The 26,251-nt window shown below is 49.8% G+C and overlaps 1 protein-coding gene across 1 annotated transcript in view; it reads left to right on the forward strand.

Annotated features, from left to right (window-relative positions):
- tyr (tyrosinase) overlaps window positions 1–25,153 on the forward strand; it is a 102,608-nt gene extending 77,455 nt beyond the window's left edge. Inside the window, exons 4-5 of the mRNA XM_038819074.1 lie at window positions 21,724–21,905; window positions 23,911–25,153. Coding sequence (XP_038675002.1) covers window positions 21,724–21,905; window positions 23,911–24,143 — 415 coding nt within the window. The 3' untranslated portion in view covers window positions 24,144–25,153. The remainder of the gene's footprint in view (window positions 1–21,723; window positions 21,906–23,910) is intronic.
- Window positions 25,154–26,251: the final 1,098 nt, after the last annotated feature.

A 26,251-nucleotide genomic window follows, 5' to 3' on the forward strand; every position in this document is an offset into this window, starting at 1 on the left:
GTTGGGAAAGTTAAAATCACCCACTATAATCGCCCTATTATTATTTTTACATACTTCTGCAAATTGCACACATATTTGCTCCTCAATTTCCCACTGACTAGCTAGGGGTCTATAATAAACACCTGGTAATGTGGCTGTCCCTTTTTTATTCCTAAACTTTACCCATAAAGCTTCATTTAACACCACCCCAAGATATCATCTCTCCTCACTGCAGTAATTGACTCCTTAACTAATAGCGCAATGCCTCCCCCTCGTTTGCCCCCTCCCCTGTCCCTCCTATACCAGAATGTTAAACTGCCAATCCATCCCCACCCTCAACCACGTCGCCGTGAAGGCTACTGTATCATTATTCCATGTGTCAAACCTTGCTCTGAACTAATCCATTTTACCTGTAATACCCCAGGCATTAAAGGAGAGGCCATTCAGCATTGTCTTACTCTCCTGAAACGTCCTACCGCTGTATTCCATCTGACTTGATTGTTCTTCTGTGATGCACTGTGTTCCTATTCTGCTAACAGTGTACATACTTCCCCCGCTGAATTAGTTTAAACTCCTCCCAACAGCATTAGCAAACCCGCCGGCAAGGATGTTAGTCCGGCTCTGGTTCAGATGTAGACCGTCCCGCTTGTACAGGTCCCACCTTCCCCAGAAACGGTCCCAATGATCCAGGAATCTAAAATCCTCTCTCCTGCACACATTCATCTGTGCTTTTCTCCTATGCCTCTACTCGCTAGTGCTTGGCACTGGGAGTAATCCAAGGATTACAATCTGTGAGGTCTTGATTTTTAGTCGACAGCCTAGCTCCCTGAATTCCTGATGTAATACCTCATCCCTCTTTCTACCTATGTAATTGGTACCAACAAGTACCATGACCTCTGCCTTATCACCCTCTCTCTTCAGGATGCCCTGCAGCCGTTCAGTGACATCCTGGACCCTGGCATCAGGGAGGCAACACACCATCCTGGAGTCTTTTTCACGACCACGGAAACACCTATCTGTGCCCCTGACAATGGATTCCCCTATGACTATTGCTCTTCTGTGCTTTGACCCTCCCTGCTGAACAACAGAGCCAGCCGTGGTGCCACTGCTCTGGCCGCTCATTGTTTTCCCCCGATAGGCCAGCCCCTCAACAGAATCCAAAACGGTACACTTGTTAGAGAGGGAGACAGCCACGGGCGATTCCTGCACTGACTGCCTACTCTTTCTTGAAATGAAAATCGCTTATTGTCACGAGTAGGCTTCAATGAAGTTACTGTGAAAAGCCCCTAGTCGCCACATTCCGGCGCCTGTCCGGGGAGGCTGGTACGGGAATCGAACCGTGCTGCTGGCCTGCTTGGTCTGCTTTAAAAGCCAGCGATTTAGCCGAGTGAGCTAAACCAGCCCTTGCTAAACCAGCCCCTTGTGGTTACCCATCTGTATGCCTGCACCTTGGGTGTGACCATGTCTCTATGACTCCTGTCTATGATGCTTTCCACCATCTGCATGCTCTTAAGTGCATCCAACTGCTACTCCAACCAAACCACACGGTTTATGATGAGCTGCCATTGGATACACTTCCTGCAGATGTAGTCATCCAGAACGCTGGAAGTGTCACAGACCTCCTACATCTCAGTTAGAGCACTGCATCCCACTGACTGACATGTCTAGCACTAATTAATAAAGTCAAAATAAATAGTTATTAAATTTAGTACTAATTAATTAATTGCATTAAAATAAATACCTGTTAAAATTAACACTATGGTCCCTTGCGCGAGATTTGTGCGATAAATATTAAATGATAAATATGCTAATCTCCAAGTTACTCCTTTACTTAGTTAATTACTCTAGTTTTTCACATTTAGAACAAATTCCCAACCAGTCAATCAGGTTGCAGCTTTACTGTGTCGTCACTTTTCTGTTTTTTCCCCCAGTCCCAATACCCAACAGGTAAGTTATTAATACTTACTGTTCCGAAGCTCCTACCCCTCGGATTCGTATGAACTCCGCTCCCTGCCGACTAGTTTGACCAACACCAATTTTCTATGGCCCTTCTTTGTTTGCCTTCATTACTACCAATTAGAGCCCTTCCAGATTATAAACCACAAAACCTATTTTCAAAGTATAATTGATGAAAGTTGGAAAGACTTACCGCCCTTGTCCACTACTTACCAATCAGCTCTCTCCCTTGTATCCTCAGCTACATCAGGGCCCTCTCTGAAGATTTGAAAAGTACAAAGCAAGGCGAAAAAGCAAAGAGCACCTCTTCTCGCTCTGCAGCGAAACCTCGCTCGGCTTCAAATTCCTAAGTTTAAAGCTTAAACCTCACTGTGCCTGTGGCCTCACTCTGGGTGTGGCCATTCACCCACTGCTAATATGCAAAGCTTACTGTAGGTGTAATTCATCTGGGTTTTCAACATACCTTCAATGGTGCAGCATAATAGACCAGTGAATAAGCTCACAGAATGTGGAGGCAGTGGCTTCAAGTCAGGAAGCAGAGAGTGGAAGTGAAGCATAGTTATTCAGAGTGGCAGTGGTGTTCTACAAGGATCGGTGCTGGAACCATGACTCTTCGCAATTTATATTAACAATTTGGACTTTGAAATCATAAGCCCAATTTCTAAATTTGCAGATGACACCAAATTGGGGGTTATGGCCAATACTGAGGAGGACTATAACACATTACAGGAGGACATTAATTAATTTGCAGGTTGCACAAATGAAAGTTAGATGTGAAGTAGCACGTTTTGGTCAGAAGAAGAGGAAGGTCATTTATGACTTAGAATGTGTGAGTCTAGGTGGGGCAAAGAAACAACTGCACAATCAAGCAAATTATCTTTGCCCTCGCTGCCATTTAAACTATTACAGACTATTTACACTATTACATACAGTTGCGGTGCCCCATCATCACCACTCTATACTTTCTGCACCTTTTTGAAACTTTCTTGCAAGTTTGATCTTTTATATCTTTCCTATTAATTATCCAGCAGAACATAATTTCAAATCCCATAGCAGTTTTAGAATTTAATTTTTAAAAGTAAACTAAAAGAGAAGGAAACTTCCCATGAAATCGCTGAAGAAACCACTCAGTTGGACTCAGTCACAATGAAGAATAGAAAGATAGCGATCAAGAATGATCTACCGCTACCATCTCAGAGCATCCAAGATTATGTAATACATGCCAGTCTCAGAGATGTCCACACCCCAAAAATGTATTAAAAAATTGCTCCACTCTTTTACGGACTTGGTGACATATACCTTCATCGGATAACATCTAGTCAGATAGAATATCACACATTAGCTAGGTGGTTCATTTTCTGTCCAATGTACGAGTGGTACAGAGCCTTGATATTCTCTCTGCTACTTACAGACTGTGATGCTCTCCATTCTATTAAAGGATTAATGTATTTGGCTTGATTCCTAATGGAAATATAATTTTTGCCTGTTTTGAAATTTTGAAATTGTTAGAAAAGGAAGTTTAAGAAAGCACAGGTTTAGATATAGTTGCATAGATTTTCCAAGCCTTTTTAAAATATTGGACAGAATTTTACATTTCCCTGCCAGCTTGTTTGTGGGTGGGGTTGGCCGTGAAACATTGTGGATAACCTTCTTACCAGGCTCCTACCTGCTCTGACCCGTCTGCAATTGTACTCTAGGATGGGCAGGGCCAAGACCGGTTGGCCCTCCCCTGCCCCAGTTGAGGCTCTTAAATGTTAAACCCTACCTCAATTTTTATGTTGGCAGCAGCAGGGGGAGAAACCCAAAAAGTAACCTTGCACAGACCTCGGACAGGAAGGAGTGGGCATCTCCATCAGCAACCTCCTTTTAACATCGGGCATAACGTACAAATGGTCCCTGCACATTTTCCTTGTCCCCCCCCCCCCCCCCCCAACCTCTTCACCAATATCCCCACCCAACCTCTGCCTGTCCTCGTGGGCCTTACCTCCGGGCATCGCCCTGGAACCCCCACACTTACCTGGTGTGACTTCCAGGACTTAGACTGTGGGGACAGCTTGCAGTCCCAATCCTCCCCACTGCAACTTCTGGCGCTGCTGAGGCAAGAGAGCTGCCATCAAATCAGATTGGCGGGAAGGGAAACCCAACCATCCCCCATTCTTGTGGATTTTTAACCCTAAATTTAACAATTAAGTTGCATGGTTTCTATCTCTCATGGTAGTGATGGTGTCTAAAGTTTTGTGTTTATTTAATTTATATGTTGAACATGTTTAGTGGCTTTGAACAATTTAGATACATGTTCTAAAAGTCTGTTAAAGCTATTGTCCAAGGATCATGCTTTTGAAGTTTCACCAATTTTCACGACCAGTCGGAGCTCCTCGGCCTTTCAATGGCATAGAAATTAGAGCTTTATATACTGCAGCGTGTAATAAAAGGGATGAATTTGTAAGTTGAATTTATATGTTATAGCTTGTCAATCCCCATCAGATGTAAAGAAGCTTTGCTCTGATCCCATTTGATGTTCTACATTTTTGGGTATGCACAAGAAAATCTTGCATAATAATGACTTTGTCACCATCAGATAATGATTCCAATTCCCCATTAGAGAGCTGGCTCAGGGATTGTGTCAAGCCATGCTAGCCAGGCCTTCAGGTCCGGTGAAGCATCCCCCCATTTAATAGCCCCGGAATCTGGGGCCTAGGCGTACCTGTCTGATCTCACACAGTCGCTACCATCTAGCAGACACTTCAGGAGTCATCAAGGTCCACAGATCTGCATCGTGCAGTTGGAGATTGAGACCCACTATTGGGGTGATGTCTCGCTCTACATGTGATTATGACATCAAGCTACAGGCCACCATTAGCTCCTAAGATCCCTATTACTTGAAATATAACCCACATTGAAGCCTGACAGAAGTTACGTGGAGGCTATTGAAAGATGCACTGAGTTAGATTGACTCCAATCCGGGTCACCATTAGAATCTATAAGATCCATGTAAACCAGTCTTCAGTGCAGCAGTATCAAAAGAATAAACCAAACTGCAAAATCTATACTCATGAAGCCACAGCATATGATCCTCTGATGCAAGTCCAACGTATGCATTACCCAACATGTTGACAGAGCAAGAGGCTTTTCTCATGTCACTGCTGTGGAGATACATGATGGGAGAGAAATGAGGAGTAGGAACATCTGTTACACTTTAGTGACCTTGCAGCATTGCAGCAGATAGAAAAGCTATTCACCAGATGAGAATTTCAGAGAAGCAAAATATATTTATAGATGTGTAAAATATATAGAGTGAGTGAATGAATGCCAGCATCGTTGTCTCAAAATGTATTTATTTTTCTTACTTGATCAGTATGTCTATGTTCTTCCCGACATCCGCAGCAGAGATGGTCAGTCTCACTGACCTCAGATTGATGCCATTACAGCCTCATTATAACTGATCAGCCAAGTTAAAATCATCCATATTCAGCAAACAAATACTTGGGTTGGGATTTCCCGCCACCCCCTCTGCGGCATGTTTTCCAGCGGCAGAGATGGTTCGCTATTGGGATCTTCCTGTCCCACCGAAGAGCATGCAAATTTGCATTAGTTGCCAGACCCGCTGCCAGTGAATCTGCTACTGGGGTGGGGGGGGGGGGTTTGCCTTCAATGGGACGCAAGATGCCACCAGCGGGAAACCCTGCCCTCGGTGAATTGCACTGGATAAAAGCAAATTACTGCGGATGCTGGAATCTGAAACCAAAGAGAAAATGCTGGAAAATCTCAGCAGGTCTGGCAGTATCTGTATGGAGAGAAAAGAGCACATTTCGAGTCCAGATCTGGACTCCCGCACCCTCTTTCAAGTCCAGATCTGGACTCGAAACATTAGCTCTTTGCTCTCCCGACAGATGCTGCCAGACCTGCTGAGATTTTCCAGCATTTTCTCTTTGGCCTCAGTGTATTGCGTTACTTTTGAGTAGAAAAAATGAATCAGGTGTGCTGGGCTCCTCCATCATTGAGAATGGGGATATTTGTGGAGGCTCCTCCTGTACTGAGTTGCTTCATTCACAACTGGAGGACTTCAGGTGGTGACAAGTAGGTGGAGGTCGCACGTTAGGTGGCTCCCACTAGAGTCCTCAGTTTTTGGCCCTTTTCACCCAATGGGGGGAATTTGTGTGCAAACTTATCCTAATAGAGTTGTGGGCACTAGAGGATGTAGAAATCCCAAAGACAGAACAAAATCAATGTCAACAAAACAAAGGAGATTGTCAAGCGTAGTGGAGAACATACCTCTGTCTACATCAATGGGAATGAAATAAAAAGGGTCGAGAGCTTTACGTTTTTAGGTGTACAGATCACCAACAGCCTGTCCTGGTCTCCCCATGCCGACACTATAGTTAAGAAAGCCCACCAATGACTACTTTCTCAGAAGACTAAGGAAATTTGGCATGTCAGCTACGACCATCACCAACTTCTACAGATGCACCATAGAAAGCATTCCTTCTGGTTGTATCACAGCTTGGTATGGAGCCTGCTCTGCCCAAGACCGCAGGAAACTACAAAATGTTGTGAATGTAGCCCAGTCCATCACGCAAACCAGTCTCCCATCCATTGACTATAATTCCCGCTGCCTCAGAAAGGCAGCCAGCATAATTAAGGACCCCACGAACCTTGGACATACTCTCTTCCACCTTCTTCCATCAGGAAAAAGATACCAAAGTTTGAGGTCAAGTACCAACCGACTCAAGAACAGCTTCTTCCCTACGGCCATCAGACTTTTGAATGGACCTACCTCGTATTAAGTTGATCTTTTCTCTACACCTTGCTATAACTGTAACATTATATTCTGCAGTCCCTCCTTCCTTCCCTATGCATGGTATGCATTGTTTGTACAGCATGCAAGAAACAAGGGGCGCGATTCTCCGCACCCGCGGAAAATCGTAAAACCGTCGTAAAAATCGGTCGCGTTTTACAACGGTCGCGAAGGCTTCATTTCCCGACGGATTCACTTCCGGGAAATGGGCTAGTAACGCGGCCGCGTCAATTACGTGCGTGATGACGACGGAACGCGGCAACGACACGATCACGCCCACGTGATGCCGCCCGACGCCGTAAAAAGGCGCGGGCGACCACAGAATCTGTCGGGCAGGATGTCGGAGCCGAGGAGAGCTGCTCCTCGCTTTGTTGATGCGGACGTCGAGGCGTTGCTCGATGCCGTGGAGCAGAGGAGGGGCATCATCCGCCCACGGAGAGGGCATCGCCAACCTGCCAGCGCGGTACGCCAGGCCTGGCGTGAGGTGGGTGCTGCCGTTAGCGCTGTGGGGCAGGCCTCTCGCTCAGCTGAGCAATGTAGGATGAAGCTACACGACCTCACCAGGGCTGCCAGGGTAAGTGCCATGAGGGTGCCCCCTAGTCACAACCATCCTTCCCCCTTAACTTAAGCACCCCCCCCCCCCCCCCCCCCCCCCCCCCGGCACGGGAGGGTGGGGAGGGGGATTGGGGCAGAGTTATTTGAGGATGGTTCACAAAGTTGTCGCAGACCCAGCGCTCTGGCCCCGAGGAGAGATGCAATCGTCTTATGACAACTTGACCCCCCCAAACTGTGCCAGTATCTGAACGGACTGCTGATACCTTCCGTTTTGTAATGATCTACCTATGTTCCCTCCCCCAACAGGCCAAGTCCGCTCACAACCACCGTGAGCGGCACAAGACTGGAGGGGGTTCGCCCAACCTGCACCCCCTCAGCACCTTTGAACAGAGGGCCCTGGACCTTGTTGGGGGGTCTGCCACCCGCGATATCGCGCTATGCGAGGTTGGCGGAACTGCAGCAAGTGAGACAATCCTCCCTGACAAACACTCACCCCTCCCCCATCCTCTGTCCCTTCACACACCCTGCCCACTGGGACACCTCCCCCATCCTCTGTCCCTTCACACACCCTGCCCACTGGGACACCTCCCCCATCCTCTGTCCCTTCACACATCCTGCCCACTGGGACACCTCCCCCATCCTCTGTCCCTTCACACACCCTGCCCACTGGGACCATCCAGCGGCCTGCCGAGCAAATCTAAATAACCCGTCTCATTCTCTTCCCTAGGACGTGATGCCGAATGACCAGGGCCGTCTGCCTCCAGACGGAGACAGGAATCTGCCGCCACCTCACCCGGGGCCTCACAACAGAGGGTGCCCGATCAGCGGGCAGCCCCATCCGCCCCAACCCAATCTGCGGACCAGGACGCACAGAGGGTTCGAAGTCCACAACCACCAGAAATGGCCAGGGACAACCCTCCTGACGCTGAGCAGCCCCACACCCTGGAGGAGGCCCTAAACATTGAGAGAATCGGGCTTGCGGCACTGCTTTCTCCCACCACATCCATCATCCCAGAGACACACACCCCGGCGGGCCTATTTAGTGATGAGTCTCCTGGGGCACAGTCTGGTTGGCACATCACAGCTGAGCAGGTACAGCAGGTGGAGGTCGGAGCAACAGAGGGCCCGGACTCGCGGAGAACAGACCAGGCCCAGGATGCAGCTGGCTCCCAGACGTTTTCTGAGTTCCTGGAGTTTATCAACCCACCCGCACAGCCGATGCCTCAAGAAACCCAGGGAAACAATGACAGGAGGAGGGCTGCCTTCCTGGCTCTGCAGACGCTGTTAGAGGAGTCGAACCGCGTCCAAGAGCAGGGAGTGGTGCCGCTCATGGCAGAGACCCAGTCCGACACCGCACGGGTGGCATCCGCGGTGGAGGCAATGGGTCAGGTTATGCAAGACGTTGGGGTTAATGTGCACGCGTCATCCTCGGCCCTGGACAGGGTTGCCCTCTCACAGGCAGCAATGTGCCAGAGCCAAAACGACATTGCTGGCGCCCTGCGGGCCATGGCCGAGTCTCAGCAGGTCATTGGCCAGTTGCAGCACGCCATGGCACAGTCCCAGCAGTCGATAGCACAGTCCAAGCAGTCGCTGGCGCAGTCCCAGCAGTCAGTCGCGGAGACCATCAACCGCCTGACACATGTGCTGGATGGCGTCGTGCACACACAGGTTGAGGTCGCACAGTCCCTGGCGGGAATGTTTAACTCCCTGGACTCCGTCTCTGCAAACCTTCGGATCCTGGTGGATACCGTTGCAGGCCTCCAGGACTGCCAGCGCCAGGTGTCGGTGGTGCGACGGGGCACCTCCCCGCTCGCACCTCTGTCCCAAAGTGAGGCCCGGGGGGCCACCGGGCTCCCCGAGGGTGGAGGAGGTTTCGGGGTCTGTCCCATTAAGGCCATCACGGGACGTCCCGGAATTCTCGGCCTCCCCCCGTCCCATCCCTGGTGCATCGGGTGGGCAGCAGGCAGAGCAGAGTGGCACAATATCACCCGAGACGCCCGCAGAGCAGCCTGGCCCATCAAGACCGGGTCGCCCCAGGAAACGCTTAGCCAAGGAGAAACGAGTCGAGGGGGGCGATTCGCAGCAATCCTCCTCCACTCCTGCTGTATCATCTGGGGATTCACTTAGACGTAGTGGTAGGGCCCGTAAGGCAAGTAAGATAGACGCTGAGTAAGTTGGCACGGGTGAAGGGCACAGTTTAGTTGTAGGGGCTAGGGCACCTGTAAATAATTGTTAACATTAAACGCACTGTTCCACCTTACTTGTAATACCGTGTGATTGTTCCACAGCCACAGGAATCGTGATGGTGACCGAGTGTCGCTGGGGGTGACGGGTGGTGAAACCTCGATGCCAGGTGTGCAGTCCCTGCCCCTACCCCCACCCCCTCCCACAGCTAGCCCACGCGGGCACGTGATGGAGTGTCAGTGACGATCTCAGCGGCCACCAAGGTGGATGGTTCAGCTATTGCCATGGGTCAGACTCTCTCTAACGATTCTGAGCTCACAGCTCTTCGCAGAGCGGGCTGTCATCATTCCACATGGCACTGATCACACCCGCTGACACAGCCATCAATGTTGTGCCATACCGTCTGGACCCAGTGATAAGCGTGATGTCGAAGTGGAGCAGTGTACACTGAGAGGGGGGGGGGGGGGGGTTGTGGTGGTGGCAGTTGTGTGGTGACCCTCTGCATGACTAGCGATGCAGGTGGTGGTTTGGTGTTCATCGGGGACGTCACATGCGACGCGTGAACCGTGCTGCCACCAAGGCGTCGCGTGCCCGCCGTCCTTGCCGGGTCCGTCGTGCCGCCTCCTGGACATCACCAGCACCTGGGTCGTGTCTGCGTTCTGCGCCCGCCACTCCACCAGCCTCCTCCTCCTCCTCCTCCTCCCTCGCCTCCTCCTCCTCCTCCTCCTCTGTGCTGGCACCACTGCCACTAGCTTCTCCCTCCGCCTCCTGCAGCAGGTCATCTCCCCTCTGCATCGTGATGTTGTGCAGCGCACAGCAGACCACAACAATGCGAGCGACCCTTTCGGCCTGGTACTGCAGGGCCCCTCCGAAGCGGTCCAGGCACCTGAATCTCATCTTCAGGAGGCCAAGGGAGCGCTCCACCACACCCCTGGTTGCTGCATGGGCCTCGTTGTATCGTGTTTCCGCATTGGTCTGAGGCCTCCGTATAGGCGTCATCAGCCAAGACCTCAGCGGATAACCCCTGTCGCCTAGCAACCAGCCCCTCAGCCGGGGGGGACGTCCCTCAAACATCGCAGGGATGAACGACTGCGCCAGTATGTAGGAGTCATGCACACTCCCTGGGAACCTTGCACAGACGTTCATGATCCTCATGTGGGGGTCGCATACCACCTGGACATTAATGGAGTATGTCCCCCTTCTGTTTGTGAACACTTCCTTGTCCCCTGCAGGCGGGCGCATGGGGACGTGAACACAGTCGATTGACCCCTGAACCGTCGGTATCCCGGCCACACTGGCAAATCCACGAGCTTGTGACTCTTGACTTGCTTGGTCCTCGGGAAAGGTGATGTAGCGGTCCGCGATGGCATAGAGGGCATCGGTCACATCCCGGATGCACCTGTGGACCGATGACTGGGAGATCCCAGAGACGTCCCCGCTCGGAGACTGGAAGGAGCCGGTAGCATAGAAGTTAAGAGCGACCGTCACCTTGATGGCAACCGGGATCGCGTGTCCTCCCCCTGTTCCACGTGGGGCGAGGTGCGACAGGAGTTGGCAGATAAGTATCACCGTCTGCCTACTCAGCCGGAGTCTCCTCCTGCAGGTGATGTCCGTCATTGTTAGGAAAGAGACCCGGACACGGTACACCCTCGGCTTTGGTCGTCGCCTCTGGCGCCGTGGCTGCACCCTCACTCTCTCCTCTTCCTCTTCCTCCTCCTCCTCCCCCCCATGCTGCTCGACGACTGGCAACTCCTCGGCCCTTCCCTCTGCTGCTGCAGCTGGCCCTGCATCCACTGCAGGTTGTGGCTGTGGATGCTGCTGCATCGCAAAATGCAGTGCAGCGGCCCCAACCACTGCGCAGAACATAGCCGTTCTGTTCCCATATATCGTGCTAACCTACAGAAGGGTGGTGGGGGCAGAGAAACGGGACATGTTAGACGGAGGTTAGTCGACCCCTCGGCAGCCACCTGCCATGGGATACCTGTGTGTCCCGGTGGCCTGGTCGCGCTGCTGACACGCGGGCAGCCTAACCCCTGGTCACTTTCTGCATCCAACGGCCAGTAAACTATGGCCTCCTCACCGGTGCGTCAGTGGCCTGTGTCCGGAAGCCACAGGGCAACCAGCGGCCGTGTCCTCGTGACCGGCACGCCATGGCATGGTGGCAGACATTTTGTAACGGGGTTGGACGGCTCACTCTCTACCTAACCCCCCCCTCCGTCTCCCCCACTGCCCCCTCCGTCTCCCCCACTGCCCCCACTGCCTCCCCCGTCGCCCCCCCACTGCCTCCCCCGTCGCCCCCCCCCCCTCCGTCTCCCCCACTGCCTCCCCCGTCGCCCCCCCCACTGCCTCCCCCGTTGCCCCCCCCCTCCGTCTCCCCCACTGCCTCCCCCGTCGCCCCCACTCCCCCCGCTCTGGATCCCCTCCCGTTCTCAGGGATGCCTTCCCCGTTGTGGCCAGACTTGAGCGGTGCGCTGAACGGTGCGCTGAGTGGTGCCCTGACCTCCTCCAAGCTGTCGTCAGCCAGGCCGACTGGTTGACGAATTTAAAAAGCAGGTGTGTTTCACGACGTGCAAACAGGGCGCCATGACGTCGGGACTTCGGCCCATCCGGGCCGGTGAATAGCGGGGGGGGCTATCAGTGGCGATTCTGGTCGTGTCAGGGGCGGGAAGGAGGCGTTTGTCGGGAATGGCGACTCCGACATTTTGCAGGGTTCGGAGAATAGCGGGAGGGCGTCGGAACAGCGTCGCCGTAAAAATTTCCGACGCCCGCTATTCTCCGAACCGTCGTGAGTCCGGAGAATCACGCCCAATACTTTTCACTGTATATTAATACATGTGACAATAATAAATCAAATCAAATAACACTGGGAGAAAGGGAATGAGCGCTGGTCCGCCAGCAGTCGATAGCAGTGCAGAGTGCGATAGGAGGAAAGATGACGCGAGCAAGCTTGCCGGGTGGGGCTGTGCCCATTAACGTGGATACACTGGCCAGGTGATGACAGTGAAGTTTTAGTGGCAATTTGCCAAACATTTTGAGCGGCAAGGGAGGGAGATGATGGTCACTCTTAAGAAATCAATGGAAGTGTTGCTGGCCCCAATAAAGGAGGCTCTTGGAAGGATGCCGGGGAGGGTGCGGGAGCATGATGAGTTGCTGAAGGGGATGGAGGAAACACTGTTGTGACACAGTGACCAGCTCACTTCACTGGAAGTGGAGTTGCTGAAGGTGGAGAACAGAAATAAGGGCCTGAGGGCCAAAGTTGAGGACCTTGAGAACAATTTGTGATGGCAGAACCTCACGATCATGGGCTGCCTGAAGGTGTGGCGGCTCGAGGGTGACAGAATGTTTTGCAAAGATGTTCACAAAGCTGTTGGAGATGGAGGAGGAAGCCCCCCCCCCCCCCCCCCCCCCCACTTTAAGTTGGATAGGGCCTACCAGTCACTCTGGCCAAAGCTATGGGCAAACGAGCTCCAAGATCTGCGATTATCTGCTTTCATAGCTACCAAATGAAGGAGCAGGTATTGACATAGGCCAAGCAGAATCCGGAGATGAGTTAGGAAGGCAGTAGTATTCGTATATACCAGGATGTTACGGTGGAGTTGGCGAGAAAGCATGCGGCCTTAACAAGGCGAAGGCAGTGCTTTTTAAGAGTCGAGTGTGCTTCGGGATGGTCAACCCAGAGGAGCTGAGGGTCACGCAAAACTCCAGGGACCATTATTTTGAGATGGCGGAAGAGGTGGAGACATTTGTGAAGGCGGAAGTATTGGGAATGAACTGACATGGACACTGGGACTTTGGTGTTGTGGTTGGGTGAGGGGGCTATGTTTTGTTGTTGGGGCCTATTAATTTCTTTGTACATAAGTTACCGTTAAAGTTTGGTGTTGTTTGGGATGTGTTTCTATGGTATGGGTTGCTTTTCTCCTCTTCGAGGGTGGTTTTGAGATGCTAGAGGGTGCACAGGTGAGTTGAGGGGAGGAGAGTGGCAGTTTCGGGATGAGTTAGGGGTTAGGGGAGTTCCGATATGTGAGGTAGATGGTTTGGGTGTGGGCTGTTTGTTTTTAGTTCCTTTATTATGGATGCAGGATGTGGGGGGAGGGGAGGGCGCATCTCACTAGCCAATTCTAGTTGGCTAGAACAGGAGCGGTGTGGGGGGAGGGCTGAGGGCGGCCGAACCTGGGTAAGCAGTTTTCGGCTTACCTAGAAAGTGTGAATGGGGGTGGGGGGGTAATTGAAAAGGGGAGTAGTTTCAAGAGGAAGTGGTTGGGGAGCTTCTGGGATGAAGAGGGGTAGCTGACTGACGGTGACTGGAAGTGATTCTTGATCCCATTCCTGGAGAGGGGCTATGGGCCACCTTGGGAGGCCTCTGGTTTTCGGGATCGGTGGGGGATAGAATTATCCCTCGCAGTGGACATGGCGAATATGGTGGGGCGTAAGGAAGGGAGGGTGAGAGGCCTTCACCCACTTGAAGAGCTTGAGGACGATGTGGTGCTGCTGCAGGAGACCCATTTGCGGGTGAGACCAGGTAAGGCTTCATCCAGGCTAGGTTAGTCAGATGTTTCACTCGGGCTTTGATAGAAGGGCCCAGGGAGTAGCGATACTGATTAACAAGAGAGTGCAGTTTCAGATGGAGAAGGTGGTGGAGGATCGGGGGACAGATACGTGATAGTTACTGGTACTTTGGAGGTCGGTGGTGTTGGTTAATGTGTATGCCCCCAATTGGAAAGATGTAGGGTTAATGAAGAAGATGTTAGTGGCCATCCCCGATATGGGCATAAGTTAGTTGATTCTGGGGGTGGGGGGGGGGGGGGGGGGGGACATGAATGCGGTATTGAACCCTAGAGTGGATTGGTCTATGCCAATGTCTTTGGCCCCATTGGGGGGTGCAAAGGTGTTGGCAGAGTTTATGAAGGAGATGGGGGGTGGGGGGAGTAGACACATGGAGATTTCTAAATCCGGTACACAATTTGTACACTTGAATCAATTTTTTCATCATGGTGAGGTCATTGTTGGCAGGGTAAGGAGGATGTTATTTGGCAATTGTCATTCTCCACACCGGGTGGAAGTGGTATTAGAGAGGGGCCGACACGGCGGCCGGCGTGGTGTTTGGATATGGGGTTGTTAGCGGGCATGGGGTTCTGTGTGAAGATGGCGAGGGTGATAGATGAGTATGTGGAGTTTAATAAAAATGAGGAGGTCTCACCGTTGGTTCTGGGGGAGGCTTTGAAAGCAGTGGTGAGATAATCTCGCACAAGATGCAGGTTGAGAAGGAGGCAAGGGAGGAGCTGTTAAATGAAATTTTGGAGGTTATTGGCAAGTATACAGTTGATCCCACTCCAGAGCTTTTGTCCAGCAGGAAGTTACTGCAGACACAGTTTGATCTGTTGTCCACAGGCAAGGCGGTGCGCCAGTTGGGGCGGACAAAAGGAGCAATGTATAAATATGGGGAGAAGGCCAGCTGTTTGTTGGCTGGCCAGCTTAGGCAGCAGGGGGCCTAAACAGGGGGGATGAGGGTGTGGGTGTGTGGGAAAGGAGGGTTGGGGTGAAAGGAGAGGTGTGAATGGTGGGCTGGAGTGGCAGATGGAGGATTGGGAGCACTGGTCGTGTTGGGTGAGAGGAAGGTTTGGGGGGGGCGGGGGGGGGAGCAGGGGAGGGCATGGTGTCACCACTGCTGCCCATTGTAGATCGTTGACCATCTTGCAGCCAGTCCTACTGATCACGCTGCCCGAGCTGACTGCCGTTGCCACTTTGTCCCTGGCTGCCCTGTGGCTCACCTTCTGGGACCTTCGGAGAACAGGGCATCCCTCCTGGCCTCCACTGCATCCAGGTGCTTTCCCAGGTCTGCATCTCTAAACCTTGGGACCGGTCGTCTCGGCGCTATGTCTGCGAGCTGAGTGAAGTTGATTCTGCCGTTTTCGTGCTGCCCAACCTTGTTAGTGGGGAGAAGCTGCCGAGAGCTGTCCCAGAAAATCAGCTGGTGAGACTTTGTTTGCAGCATGAAGCCCGTGAGGCCTTGTTAAGTGGACCAATTAATGTTGAATGGTGTTTCCGGCCTCGCCGGGCCGAGCACCGGGAAGCCTACAGCAGTTCTCGCTCGCTACCACACTTAGAAATCTTTCCGAAAATCACGCCTATAGAATGTGCAAGGGGGAACTTAAAAAGGAAATTAGGAGAGAGCAAAAACGGGAAATAAAAGGATACTAGCAGGTAAGATAAAGGAAAATACTAAACTGTTTTACAAGTAAGCTAAGGGTAAAAGAATAACTAGGCCTGTTAAGGACCACAATGGTAATTTGTGTGTGGCGCCAGAGGAAGGCTTCCAAATGAATACTTTGTGTCAGTGAGGACAATGTGGATATAGAAATCAGGGAGAAGCACTGTGATAAAATTTAAGAAATTCACAGGTAGAGAGGATGTTCCGAGTGGTCAGATCAGCATAAAAGTAGATAAATATCCAGGGCCGGATGAAAGATATCCCAGGTTGTTGAGTGAGGCAAGGGAGGAAATAGTAGTGGCACTTGCAATAATTTTCAATTCCTCTCTGCCACAGGAGAGGTGCCGGAGGACTGGAGGATAGCCAATGTGGTATCATTGTTCAAGAAGGGAGGAAGGGATAATCCAGTAAACTACAGGCCAGTCAGTTTAACCTCAGTGGTGGAGAAACATTGGAAGCAATTCTGAGAGATAGATTTAATCTGCATTTGCAGAGGCAGGGATTAATCGAGAACAGTCAGCATGGTTTTGTTAAGAGGAGGCCATGTCTGACCAACTTGATTGACTTTCCCACGTTGACTAGGTGTGTAGATGAGGGAAATGCATTTGACACAGCCTATTTGGACTTCAGCAAGGCTTTTGATAAGGTCCCACATGGGAGACCGATAGCGAAGATAAGAGCCCATGGGATCCAAGGAAATTTGGCAAATTGGATCCAGAATTGGCTGAGTGGCAGGAAGCAGAGGATGATGGTCGAGGGGTGTTTTTCTGACTGGAAACCTATGTCCAGGGAGGTCCCACAGGGATCAATGTTGGGGCCCTTGCTGTGAGTCGTTTATATCAGTGAATTAGACTTGAATGTAGGAGGGTTGATCAATAAATTTGTGGATTGGATTGGATTTGTTTATTGTCACGTGTACCGAGATACAGTGAAAAGTATTTTTCTGCGAGCAGCTCAACAGATCATTAAGGATATGGGAAGAAAAGGGAGTAAAATAAAATACATAATAGGGCAACACAAGGTATACAATGTAACTGCATAAGCACCGGCAACGGATGAAGCATACAGGGTGTAGTGTTAATGAGGTCAGTCCATAAAAGGGTCATTTCGGAGTCTGGTAACAGTGGGGAAGAAGCTGTTTTTGAGTCTGTTCGTGCGTGTTCTCAGACTTCTGTATCTCCTGCCCAATGGAAGAAGTTGGAAGAGTGAGTAAGCCGGGTGGGAGGGATCTTTGATTATGCTGCCCGCTTTCCCCAGGCAGCGGGAGATGTAGATGGAGTCAATGGATGGGAGCTAGGTTCATGTGATGGATTGGGCTGTATTCACCACTCTCTGAAGTTTCTTGCGGTCCTGGGCCGAGCAGTTGCCATACCAGGCTGTGATGCAGCCAGATGGGATGCTTTCTATGGTGCATCTGTAAAAGTTGGTAAGGGTTAATGTGGATATGCTGAATTTCCTTAGTTTCCCGAGGAAGTATAGGTGCTTTTGTGCTTTCTTGGTGGTAGCGACGACGTGGGTGGACCAGGACAGATTTTTGGAGATGTGCATCCCTAGGAATTTGATGATATGAAAATTGGTGGGGTGCTGAATAGTGAGGAAGATAGCCTTTGATTATAGGATAATATAGATGGGCTGGTCAGGTGTGCTGATCAGTGGCAAATGGAATTCAATCCGGGTAAGTGTGAGGTGATGCACTTGGGCAGGACAAACAAGGCAAAGGGAATACATGATAAACGACAGGTCTCTGGGAAGCACCGAGGATCAGAGAAACCTTGCTGTGCAAGTACACCGAATGGATAAAGTGGTTAAGAAGACATATGATATACTTGCCTTTATTAGCTGAGGCTTAGAGTTTAAGAGCAGGGAGATTATGCTGGAATTGTATAAACCGTTGGTTAGGCTACAGCTATGGTGTGTGCAGTTCTCGAATCCACATTATAAGAGGGATGTGACAGCACTAGAAAGGGTGCAGAGTAGATTTACCAGGAAATTGCCTGCGCTGGAGAGTTTCGTTATGAAGAGAGATTGGATAAACTGGGGTTGTTTTATTTGGAGCTGAGGAGGGACATTATTGAGATGTATGAAATTATAAGGGGCATAGAAGTGTAAATAGGAAGAAACTTTATGACCATGAGGCATAGATTTAAGGTAAGGAGCAGGAGGTTTCGAGGGGATGTGAGGGAAAACCTTTTCACCCAGAGGGTGGTGGGAGTCTGGAACTCACTGGCTGAAAGGGTGGCGAAGGCAGGGACCTCATAACATTTAAGAAGAATTTAGGAAGTTATGGGTCATGTGATGGAAAATGGGATTATAAAAGTTAGGTGTTTTTGACCGGTGCAGATGGGATGGGCTAAAGGGCCTTTTCTGTGGTGTAGAGCTCTATGACTCTGCCCCTTCCATAAGGAGGGGTTTAAGATAGGGCAAAATTCTCTATTTGGGAGACTATGGGCTGGATTCTCCGTTTCAGCGGCTAAGTGCCGGCTGGAACGGAGAATTTGCGGGAGTTCTATGGTGAAAAAAATCGTCGCCGACCCCTCACCAATTCAGGGACAGGGTGAGGGGCTAGCAGCGGTGCCGGTGAAACTCCCGGTTCCTGCACCGAAAACAGCCAGAGAATAGCCGGGTCCCTGGCTGTGCATGTGCACGGCAACGACCTGCAGAGGTTGCGCCGTACAAAATGGAGCCAGCCATGCGTGGACCCGACTCGCCATCTGCAACCCCACTGGCCACCCCACCCCCCCACCAGTCCCCCCAGCCCTTGTGGAAGCCCCCCCCCCCTCCCCCCCGGCCAGCAGCACGGATCCCAGCCGATTGTGGCGGCGATGGACACAATCCGCAGCCACCACGCTGGGTTCCCAACCACTGAGACCACATGTGTCCTGTGTGGTCGGCAACTCGGCCCATCGGGGGCGGAGCCTCGCGGGAGGGTCGGCCGATGATGCGCCAACTCCATTGCACCATTTCAGAAGGGGCGGTGCATGGCTGACAGACGTCAAACCGGTGCAGCCCCGATTTAGGCGTCAGAGTGGATTCTCCGCCCGATCGCTAATTACGATATCGGTGTCGGGCAACAGAGAATCCCGCCCTATGTTCTCCTGCTGGAGGAGCATTGCAACGGAATTATGTCTCCCTTGGGATGCAAATTTATGCATGGTGAGGAATTCCTGAGGAAAACCTGCCATCGGTCCGCCCGCTTGGAATGGCAGCTCGATAGCGAAGTCCTGTGGCTGGCCACTCACCCCACTGTACTGCAGAGCAGCCCCCACCCACAGATTGCCTGGGTTCCCCCCTTGCCCCAAGTATAGGGATGACCTGATCTGCCCCCCGTGGGACATGCAAATAGGGAGGCTCACCCATGACTTCATTAATAGGGAAACCACCCCAGAGACCATTCTAATAGGGCGATCACCCAGGGATTCCCTAACTAGATGGACTCCCCAGCGAAACCACCTAACAAATGGACCCCCCACAACAAGCCCCTGACTAAAGGGACCCCTCCACAAGGACCCCTCAACTAAAGGGGTCCCACTGGGCCCCCCTGAAAATAGACCCCTGTCTGGAAGTCAGAGAAGGGACAGTGAAACAAAGCTGCGTGTTCATTCCTCGAAGGGCGTCATGGTGGCACAATGGTTAGCACTGCTACCTCACAGCTCCAGGGTGCTGGGTTCAATTCCAGCCTTGGTTACTGTCTGTGCAGAGTTTGCACTTTCTCCACGTCTGTGCGTGGGTTTCCTTCGGGTGCTCCAGTTCCCTCCCACAGTCCAAAGATGTGCAGCTTAGGTAGATTAGCCATGCTAAATTGCCCCTTAGTGTCCAAAAGGTTAGGTGGAGTTACTGATTTATGGGATGGGGTGGAGGCATGGTCTTAAGTGGGGTGCTTTTTCCAAGGGCCGATGCAGATTTGGGCTGAATAGCCTCCTTCTGCACTGTAAATTCTATGATTTAATAGAACAGCTGTGACCTGTGTTGCAACCTATCGGATCCATTAGCTGCAAGTTATTCATTTCTTTTAAGTAGCGGGCTATGATTGACAGCTTCAACAAACGAACTGAAACCTCGACTCGTTCATCTCCCTTCATGGATGAGTGAGTCTAAGTGTTGATACCCCAATGTCTATAAACATCAACCAAAACAAAGAGCGATAAGTGCATTGCAATCACACAATAGAGAGGTAGGCAGGTGATGCATTGTGTGGGTAGATGGGTGGCTCTTGGATGGGCTTTGGGGGCAACTCCATCAGGAGTTATCCCCTTGTCCCACCGCGTGGTCAATGGACCTCGATCCTGGCACCAGCGGGGGGGGGGGGGGGGGGGGGGTGTTCAGAACATCGCGTTCGGTTCAGCGTTGATTCTCCGTCCCATCGGGCAATGCACTTTGGCCGTCCCAGGATGGAGAATCCAGCCCATCAGAATCATGGATGCTTCTGTAAAGCCTTGCGCAAACGTGCAGGATTTGCTTTTCGTGGTTGCACACCAGCTGCACATTTAACGAGTGGAAACCCATCCTATTGATGTACTGCTGCCAGGGAGATCTTAGAGCCACATGAGTACAATTGATGGCACCCTGCATTGTGGAGTTCAGAAGTAGCTGCGAAACCCACTGTCCTGGCTTGCTTGATCTCTCGTGGATTTAACCTCTTGTACTTAATTCTGGGCCTTGGCAAGTCCTGGAGAATGTGCCATATGTTAGCTGCTAGATCCTGGCCATGTGGAGGTCTCAACAACACTGTCACTCGCTCATCTACAGAAAAGACATGTGTGTCCTGTACAACCTGGGTCTTGTAAGCCGCCTATGAATGACATCTGCAGGAGCCTCAACCTTGGTGTGTGGATGGCCCCTGCTGCCCTTGCTCTTGTGGGTGAAACTCCTGTCATTAGCACACCTGTCATTGCTTTTGTCATCTTATCCTCCTTCTCAACGGACTACATACAATAATGGTGAAGGCAATCAATGTAGCATCAATCCCCCTGATGGCCTTCTCTCTGCAGCATACATGAGAGAAGGCTATGAATCAGCATGAGGCTTCAAAGACCCTACTTCTTCCCATGACAACTAACGAGTCACTGGAGGATAAAGGGCTTGGTAACAGTGCAGGTAAATAATTGCCCCTGGAATTAGGCCCTGTGCTGGGGGCACTTCAACATTACCCTTCCCCCTACCTTTGGATGTGGTCACTAGGTTCTTTAGCATTAGATGTTATAGCAAGAGATGAGATTATTTGGGAGTGGGGGGTCGTTGCAGCGGCTGTCAATTCTCATGGGTGTACCTGCAGGTGGAAAAATTGTAACCAGTGTCTGAGGCAGGTCAAATAAGCCAATAGTTTATGACTCCCTTCTTGCTCTGGGGAATTTCAAGGCTGTGGCCAAGAGATTAATACAAGGTGATCGATTAGTGCCACTTATTGGTATTAATCTTGCATGAGTGCCCTTTATTGGTACCTGTCCTGATTCCCGTCATTGCGAATGAAGGGCTCATAAGGTCTCAGCTGTGCATCTTTCCTCATCTGGGAATACTCAGATCTATTTGCTGGCCCTTTACTCAGCCCCCCCCCGCTCATCCTAATTTCAATTGTTTGCTGCCCAGTTGCTTCATGTTGCAAGATGGTGGTGCTGAGATCTCAGTGCCAAACCCGCTTGGCCCCTCCCCTGTCTCGAGTTTGGAAATTCCTCCGAAAGTAATTTCCCTCTCTTCATTACCTCCCAAATCATATACTTAAAACCTCGACCCCATTGTGAGCACAAATATGTCTATGGTCCTGGGTGAACCCTGACCCACCTCTTTTGAGGCCTCTGACACTATGTGATGCAGAAACCCTCCCTGCTTTTCCCACACACCCACAGTACCCCAGTCATGTAAGTCTTCTCCTCCCAGTGAAGCTCCATGTCATGCTCCAGCCCGAATCCTGAATGCCTATTGTCGAAGTTGGGGTCTCACATTACTTTCCATTCTGACCCACCACGGAGAGGTGTGGAAAATTCAGGGTGAATCTGATTATGCTCCAAGTATTAGAACTAATATAGTTTATATTTTGTTTTGCCAACTGCAGCATATATGAACAATGGCTACGGAGACACAAGCCTCTTCAGACAATCTTTCCAGCAACTAACACACCGATAGGCCACAACCGTGACTATTACATGGTGCCTTTCATTCCAAACTACAGAAATATTGATTTTTTTATTTCAACAAGAGACCTTGGTTATGATTATGACTATTTGGTTGAATCAGGTAAGATGCATTTCCTTCAATATTTCTTGATATTAACAAATTATTTTCTGTGAGATTAAAATAGTATGTTTAAACTATCAAATTAATGTGATTCAGTACACCCTTGGAAAAAAAGACGTTCTTAGATTTACTCACATATCTCTATACCCAGGTGTTTTATACCAATTCATTATTTTTGAAATGGAGTCATTGTTGTTTCCTCGGCAAATGGGGTTGTCAATATTGCACACAGTAAACCCCCACAAACTGCAATGAGGTGAATGATCGGTCAATCTGTTCAGTTGGTTAAGGAGTAAACATTAGCCAGGAGAATTTCCCTGCCTTGATGTCCATGTGAGGGAACAGTTAAGAGCCGAGGTTTAATGCCCAACGTGAAAGATAAAGGGTGGAAATGGAGGTGAAAGGGCACGTATAATTGCACTGCTGGGCATCCTGCCCACAGCCATTTTCTGCATGCCAGATCAGGCCCACAAAGTTTGTTTAGATAATTAAAAAGCCAATTAAGGCCAATTATGACCATTCAGAGGCTGAGTAGAATTTACAATTTGGACTATGTAGCTGCATGTAAGTGGCATCCTGGTGGAGGGCCTTCAGCCAACAAGCAGAACCGATACCCAGTCGACAGCCAGTACACTTCCTTCTTTCAAAGAACAACAAAGAACAAAGAAAAGTACAGCACAGGAACAGGCCCTTCGGCCCTCCAAGCCTGTGCCGACCATGCTGCCTGTCTAAACTAAAATCTTCTACACTTCAGGGGTCCGTATCCCTCTATTCGCATCCTATTCACATATTTGTCAAGATGCCCCTTAAACGTCACTATCGTCCCTGCTTCCATTACCTTCTCCGGCAGCGCGTTCCAGGCATCCGCTACCCTCTGTGTAAAAAATTTACCTCGTACATCGCCTCTAAACCTTGCCCCTCGCATCTTTAACCTACGCCCCCTAGTAATTGACCCCTCTACCCTGGGAAAAAGTCTCTGACTATCCATACTGTCTATGCCCCTCACAACTTTGTAGACCTAACATTGGGGATAACCTTAAAAAGGACACAGTTTAGAAGTAAAAGACATGCAACCGTTACTAAGGCGAAAGTAGCAGGGTTTTATTCAGAAACTTAAGAGAAACTGATGATGGTTATATTGGCCCACAAACCTGTTCTGCCATTCAATGAGATCATGGGTGATTTGTGATCTAACTCCATCCACCTACCTTTATCTCATATCCCCGAACGACAACCTCCAAATATCAATCTCGGATTTAAAATGGACAGTTGACCTAGCATAAATTGCTGTTTGAGGAAGAGAGTTCCAAAAGTCCACCACCCATTGTGTGTAGAAATATTTCCTGATTTTACTCCTGCCAGGTTCAGCTGTAGCTTTTAGGCTGCATTCCCTAGTCCTAGTCTTGATCCCCAAACACCAGAAACTGTTGAATCGGTGATAAGTAGAGCGGATAGGCCATAGTAGTAGTTACGAACAAAGTTTATTTCAATGCAATTCTAATTACTCCTCCGCTCCCCGCAATCTGCACCCAGGCTGGGGTTTTTAAACAGCATGTATAAAGGGAGCCCTGCACCCCTTAAGGGGAAGTCCTGCCCCCCCCAAAGGGAACTTTATATTCCGGGGAGGCCATTGGAAATCGTTTTGTCCTGATCCTAGGACATTCATTGGGATTATAGCAGAATCTTTAAAACTGCAATTCCATCACCCTTAACATTCAGAATTTCAGGGAATGTAAACCTACTTTGTGCAAAGGCAAAATACTGCAGATACTGGAAATCTTCTACTTTGTGTAATCTCTTCTCATATTTAAATTCTATGAGGCAGAATTGCACCCGATGAGTATATCAGTATGTTCTGAAAACAAAATGCCTTTTTACTCCTTTCTTGTAGTTCCACAGTAATTCAGTATAAATTCTGCAGACCAACAATCGAGTCGGAGCTGTTTTCAATCTGTGGCTTGATTTTTTAAAAAGATATTCCTTTTTTCTCTCTTGTATTTTTCAGTACCACCTTCAATTCAGGAAATCATCGCCCCCTATCTCCAGGAAGCTAAGCAGATCTGGCCTTGGTTGCTGAGTGCTGCTGTGGCTGGTTGCTTTGTCACAGCGTTATTTCATTGTTTTATTGCACAGGTATGTCAGAAGAGGAAAAAACAAGACTCCACCTCTAAAGAGAGGCAGCCTCTGCTCAATGGCCATGATGAGTACCAGGGTATAACCTACCAAACAGCGATGTGAATTGTCACTTCACTACTGGATTACTGATACACATAGAAATGCTGGGTGTGATTTAACCAGAAAAAAATTGATGTCCGTTTTCAGGTGCATTTAGCAGGGTGTTTCTCAGTGGCTGCAGCATCTAAAAACACCCTGCTATTCAACACCACTTTGCCATTTATTTTGGTCTCGGGAGTTTTTCTCCGCCAAGGCCGCATTTAGAGTCATTTCTTGCTGGCAAGCGCTGCTGGAAAGGCTCCTCGCAGATCGGGGAGCCATTTTATCTGGCTGCCCCGATCTTCCTGCCCCCTTTTCAAACCCCCTCCTCCCAACTTCAGGGGGCCCCAGGGAGCACCCCCTCACTGCCCTTCCACCTGGTAAGGCCCCGATCCCTGGCAGTGCCCAACCTAGCATTCTGGCACCCTGGCACTGCCCTGTGAGACTCCATTAAATCTCACACGGTATTTTGAGCATCGCAAATCTCACAAGAGGCCACTTGCGCGATTCAATGACCTGGTCCCGAAACAAGTTGGGCACGACGAGGCCGCTAAATCACACCCACTAATATGTGAAATGACAATTAGAACCTATCTGATGTTGCAGGAAGACAAACCTGCAATCACACAGTGACCTCAGGGCACAAACTCTGTCTAATTTTGAAATCTTTCTGAAACAAAAAGGAACAATCCAGTACCTCATCAAAATGCCCCCTTAAATTATCCCTCCCACAATGTCTGTCTCTCGATCAACTCTCTAATTGGCCAGATTTTCTTATGGCAGGAAATCTAATGACATCTGCAATTAGCTGGACTTGCCTTAGCACATTTAGGTTTTTTACATTTTTACACGGCAGTTGGTTGATTAGATTGATATTTCTCAATCAACTAAGTGATATATTGGATACTTTGCATTTCTTTCTTTCTGTTTTAATTTTTTTTTAAATTTAGAGTACCCAATTAATTTTTTCCAAATAAGGGGCAATTTAGCGTGACCAATCCACCTACCCTGCACATCTTTGGGTTGTGGGGGTGAATCCCAAGCACACACGGGAAGAATGTGCAAACTCCACATGGTCAGTGACCCAGAGCCAGGATTGAACTTGGGACTTCGGCGCCGTGAGGCAAGCAGTGCTAACCACTGTGCCACCGTGCTGCCCCTACTTTGCATTTATGCAATTATATGTTGTGGGCATTTGATTAATACTTTTGTGAGAAGGAATTCCCAGCTACTTACAACTGATTAAAAATTAAGACCCACTAGTTAGAACCTATTTGATTCCCTGAAGCAAAGATATAATTGGATTCATTAAGAAGAGAGGCAACCAAACATGCACTTACAGAGTGGATTCCAGGGGAGATTAGATATGCAAAGTGTACAATGGAGTATTTTTAATTAGGAAGTATAAATGGGAATATTACTCTATTTCTGACAGAATATTAAATGAATGAGTTGCAGTGGTTAGCACTGCTGCCTCATGGCACAGAGATCCCAGGTTCGATCCCGGCTTTGTGTCACTCACCGTGTGGAGTTTGCACATTCTCCCTGTGTTTGCCGGGACTGAATTGCGTGCGTTCTATGGCCCAAAAACAGCCCCGATCCTGAAGTGATTCAGGACATCCTAACGGGCTAGCACTGGCTCTGGGTCACTGACCGTGTGGAGTTTGCACATTCTCCCCGTATTTGTGTGGGTTTTTCTCCCACAACCCAAAAATATGCAGGCTAGGTAGATTGGCCACACTAAATTGCCCCATAATTGGAAAAATGAATCGAGTACTCTAAATTTATTTTAAAAACTAAAAAAGAATATTAAATGAATGTTAAAAATATTCTCCAAATGATATTGAATTATATAATCTCCAAGTGGTAAAGACTTCACGGAATTGGATCGCTCCAAAATCGGGATCGGGATTCATGATTACCCCATGTCCATTCAAACTTCATGCTGCTAACTAAATATCATGTTCATGGAGAGCAACTCAGCCCAGTGCACAACCTGTTGTCGCATGGCTGCAAGACTAGCACCACGATAGAGGGTGGTAGAGGTGGAATATACACATAAGTAACCAGGCACAAATGAGACACAGTCAAACTCAGGGGAAAGGATTACGCTCCCTCGAGCACCTTGTTGA

The sequence above is a fragment of the Scyliorhinus canicula genome, chromosome 14 (assembly GCF_902713615.1).
Source record: "Scyliorhinus canicula chromosome 14, sScyCan1.1, whole genome shotgun sequence".
Classification (NCBI taxonomy): domain Eukaryota; kingdom Metazoa; phylum Chordata; class Chondrichthyes; order Carcharhiniformes; family Scyliorhinidae; genus Scyliorhinus; species Scyliorhinus canicula.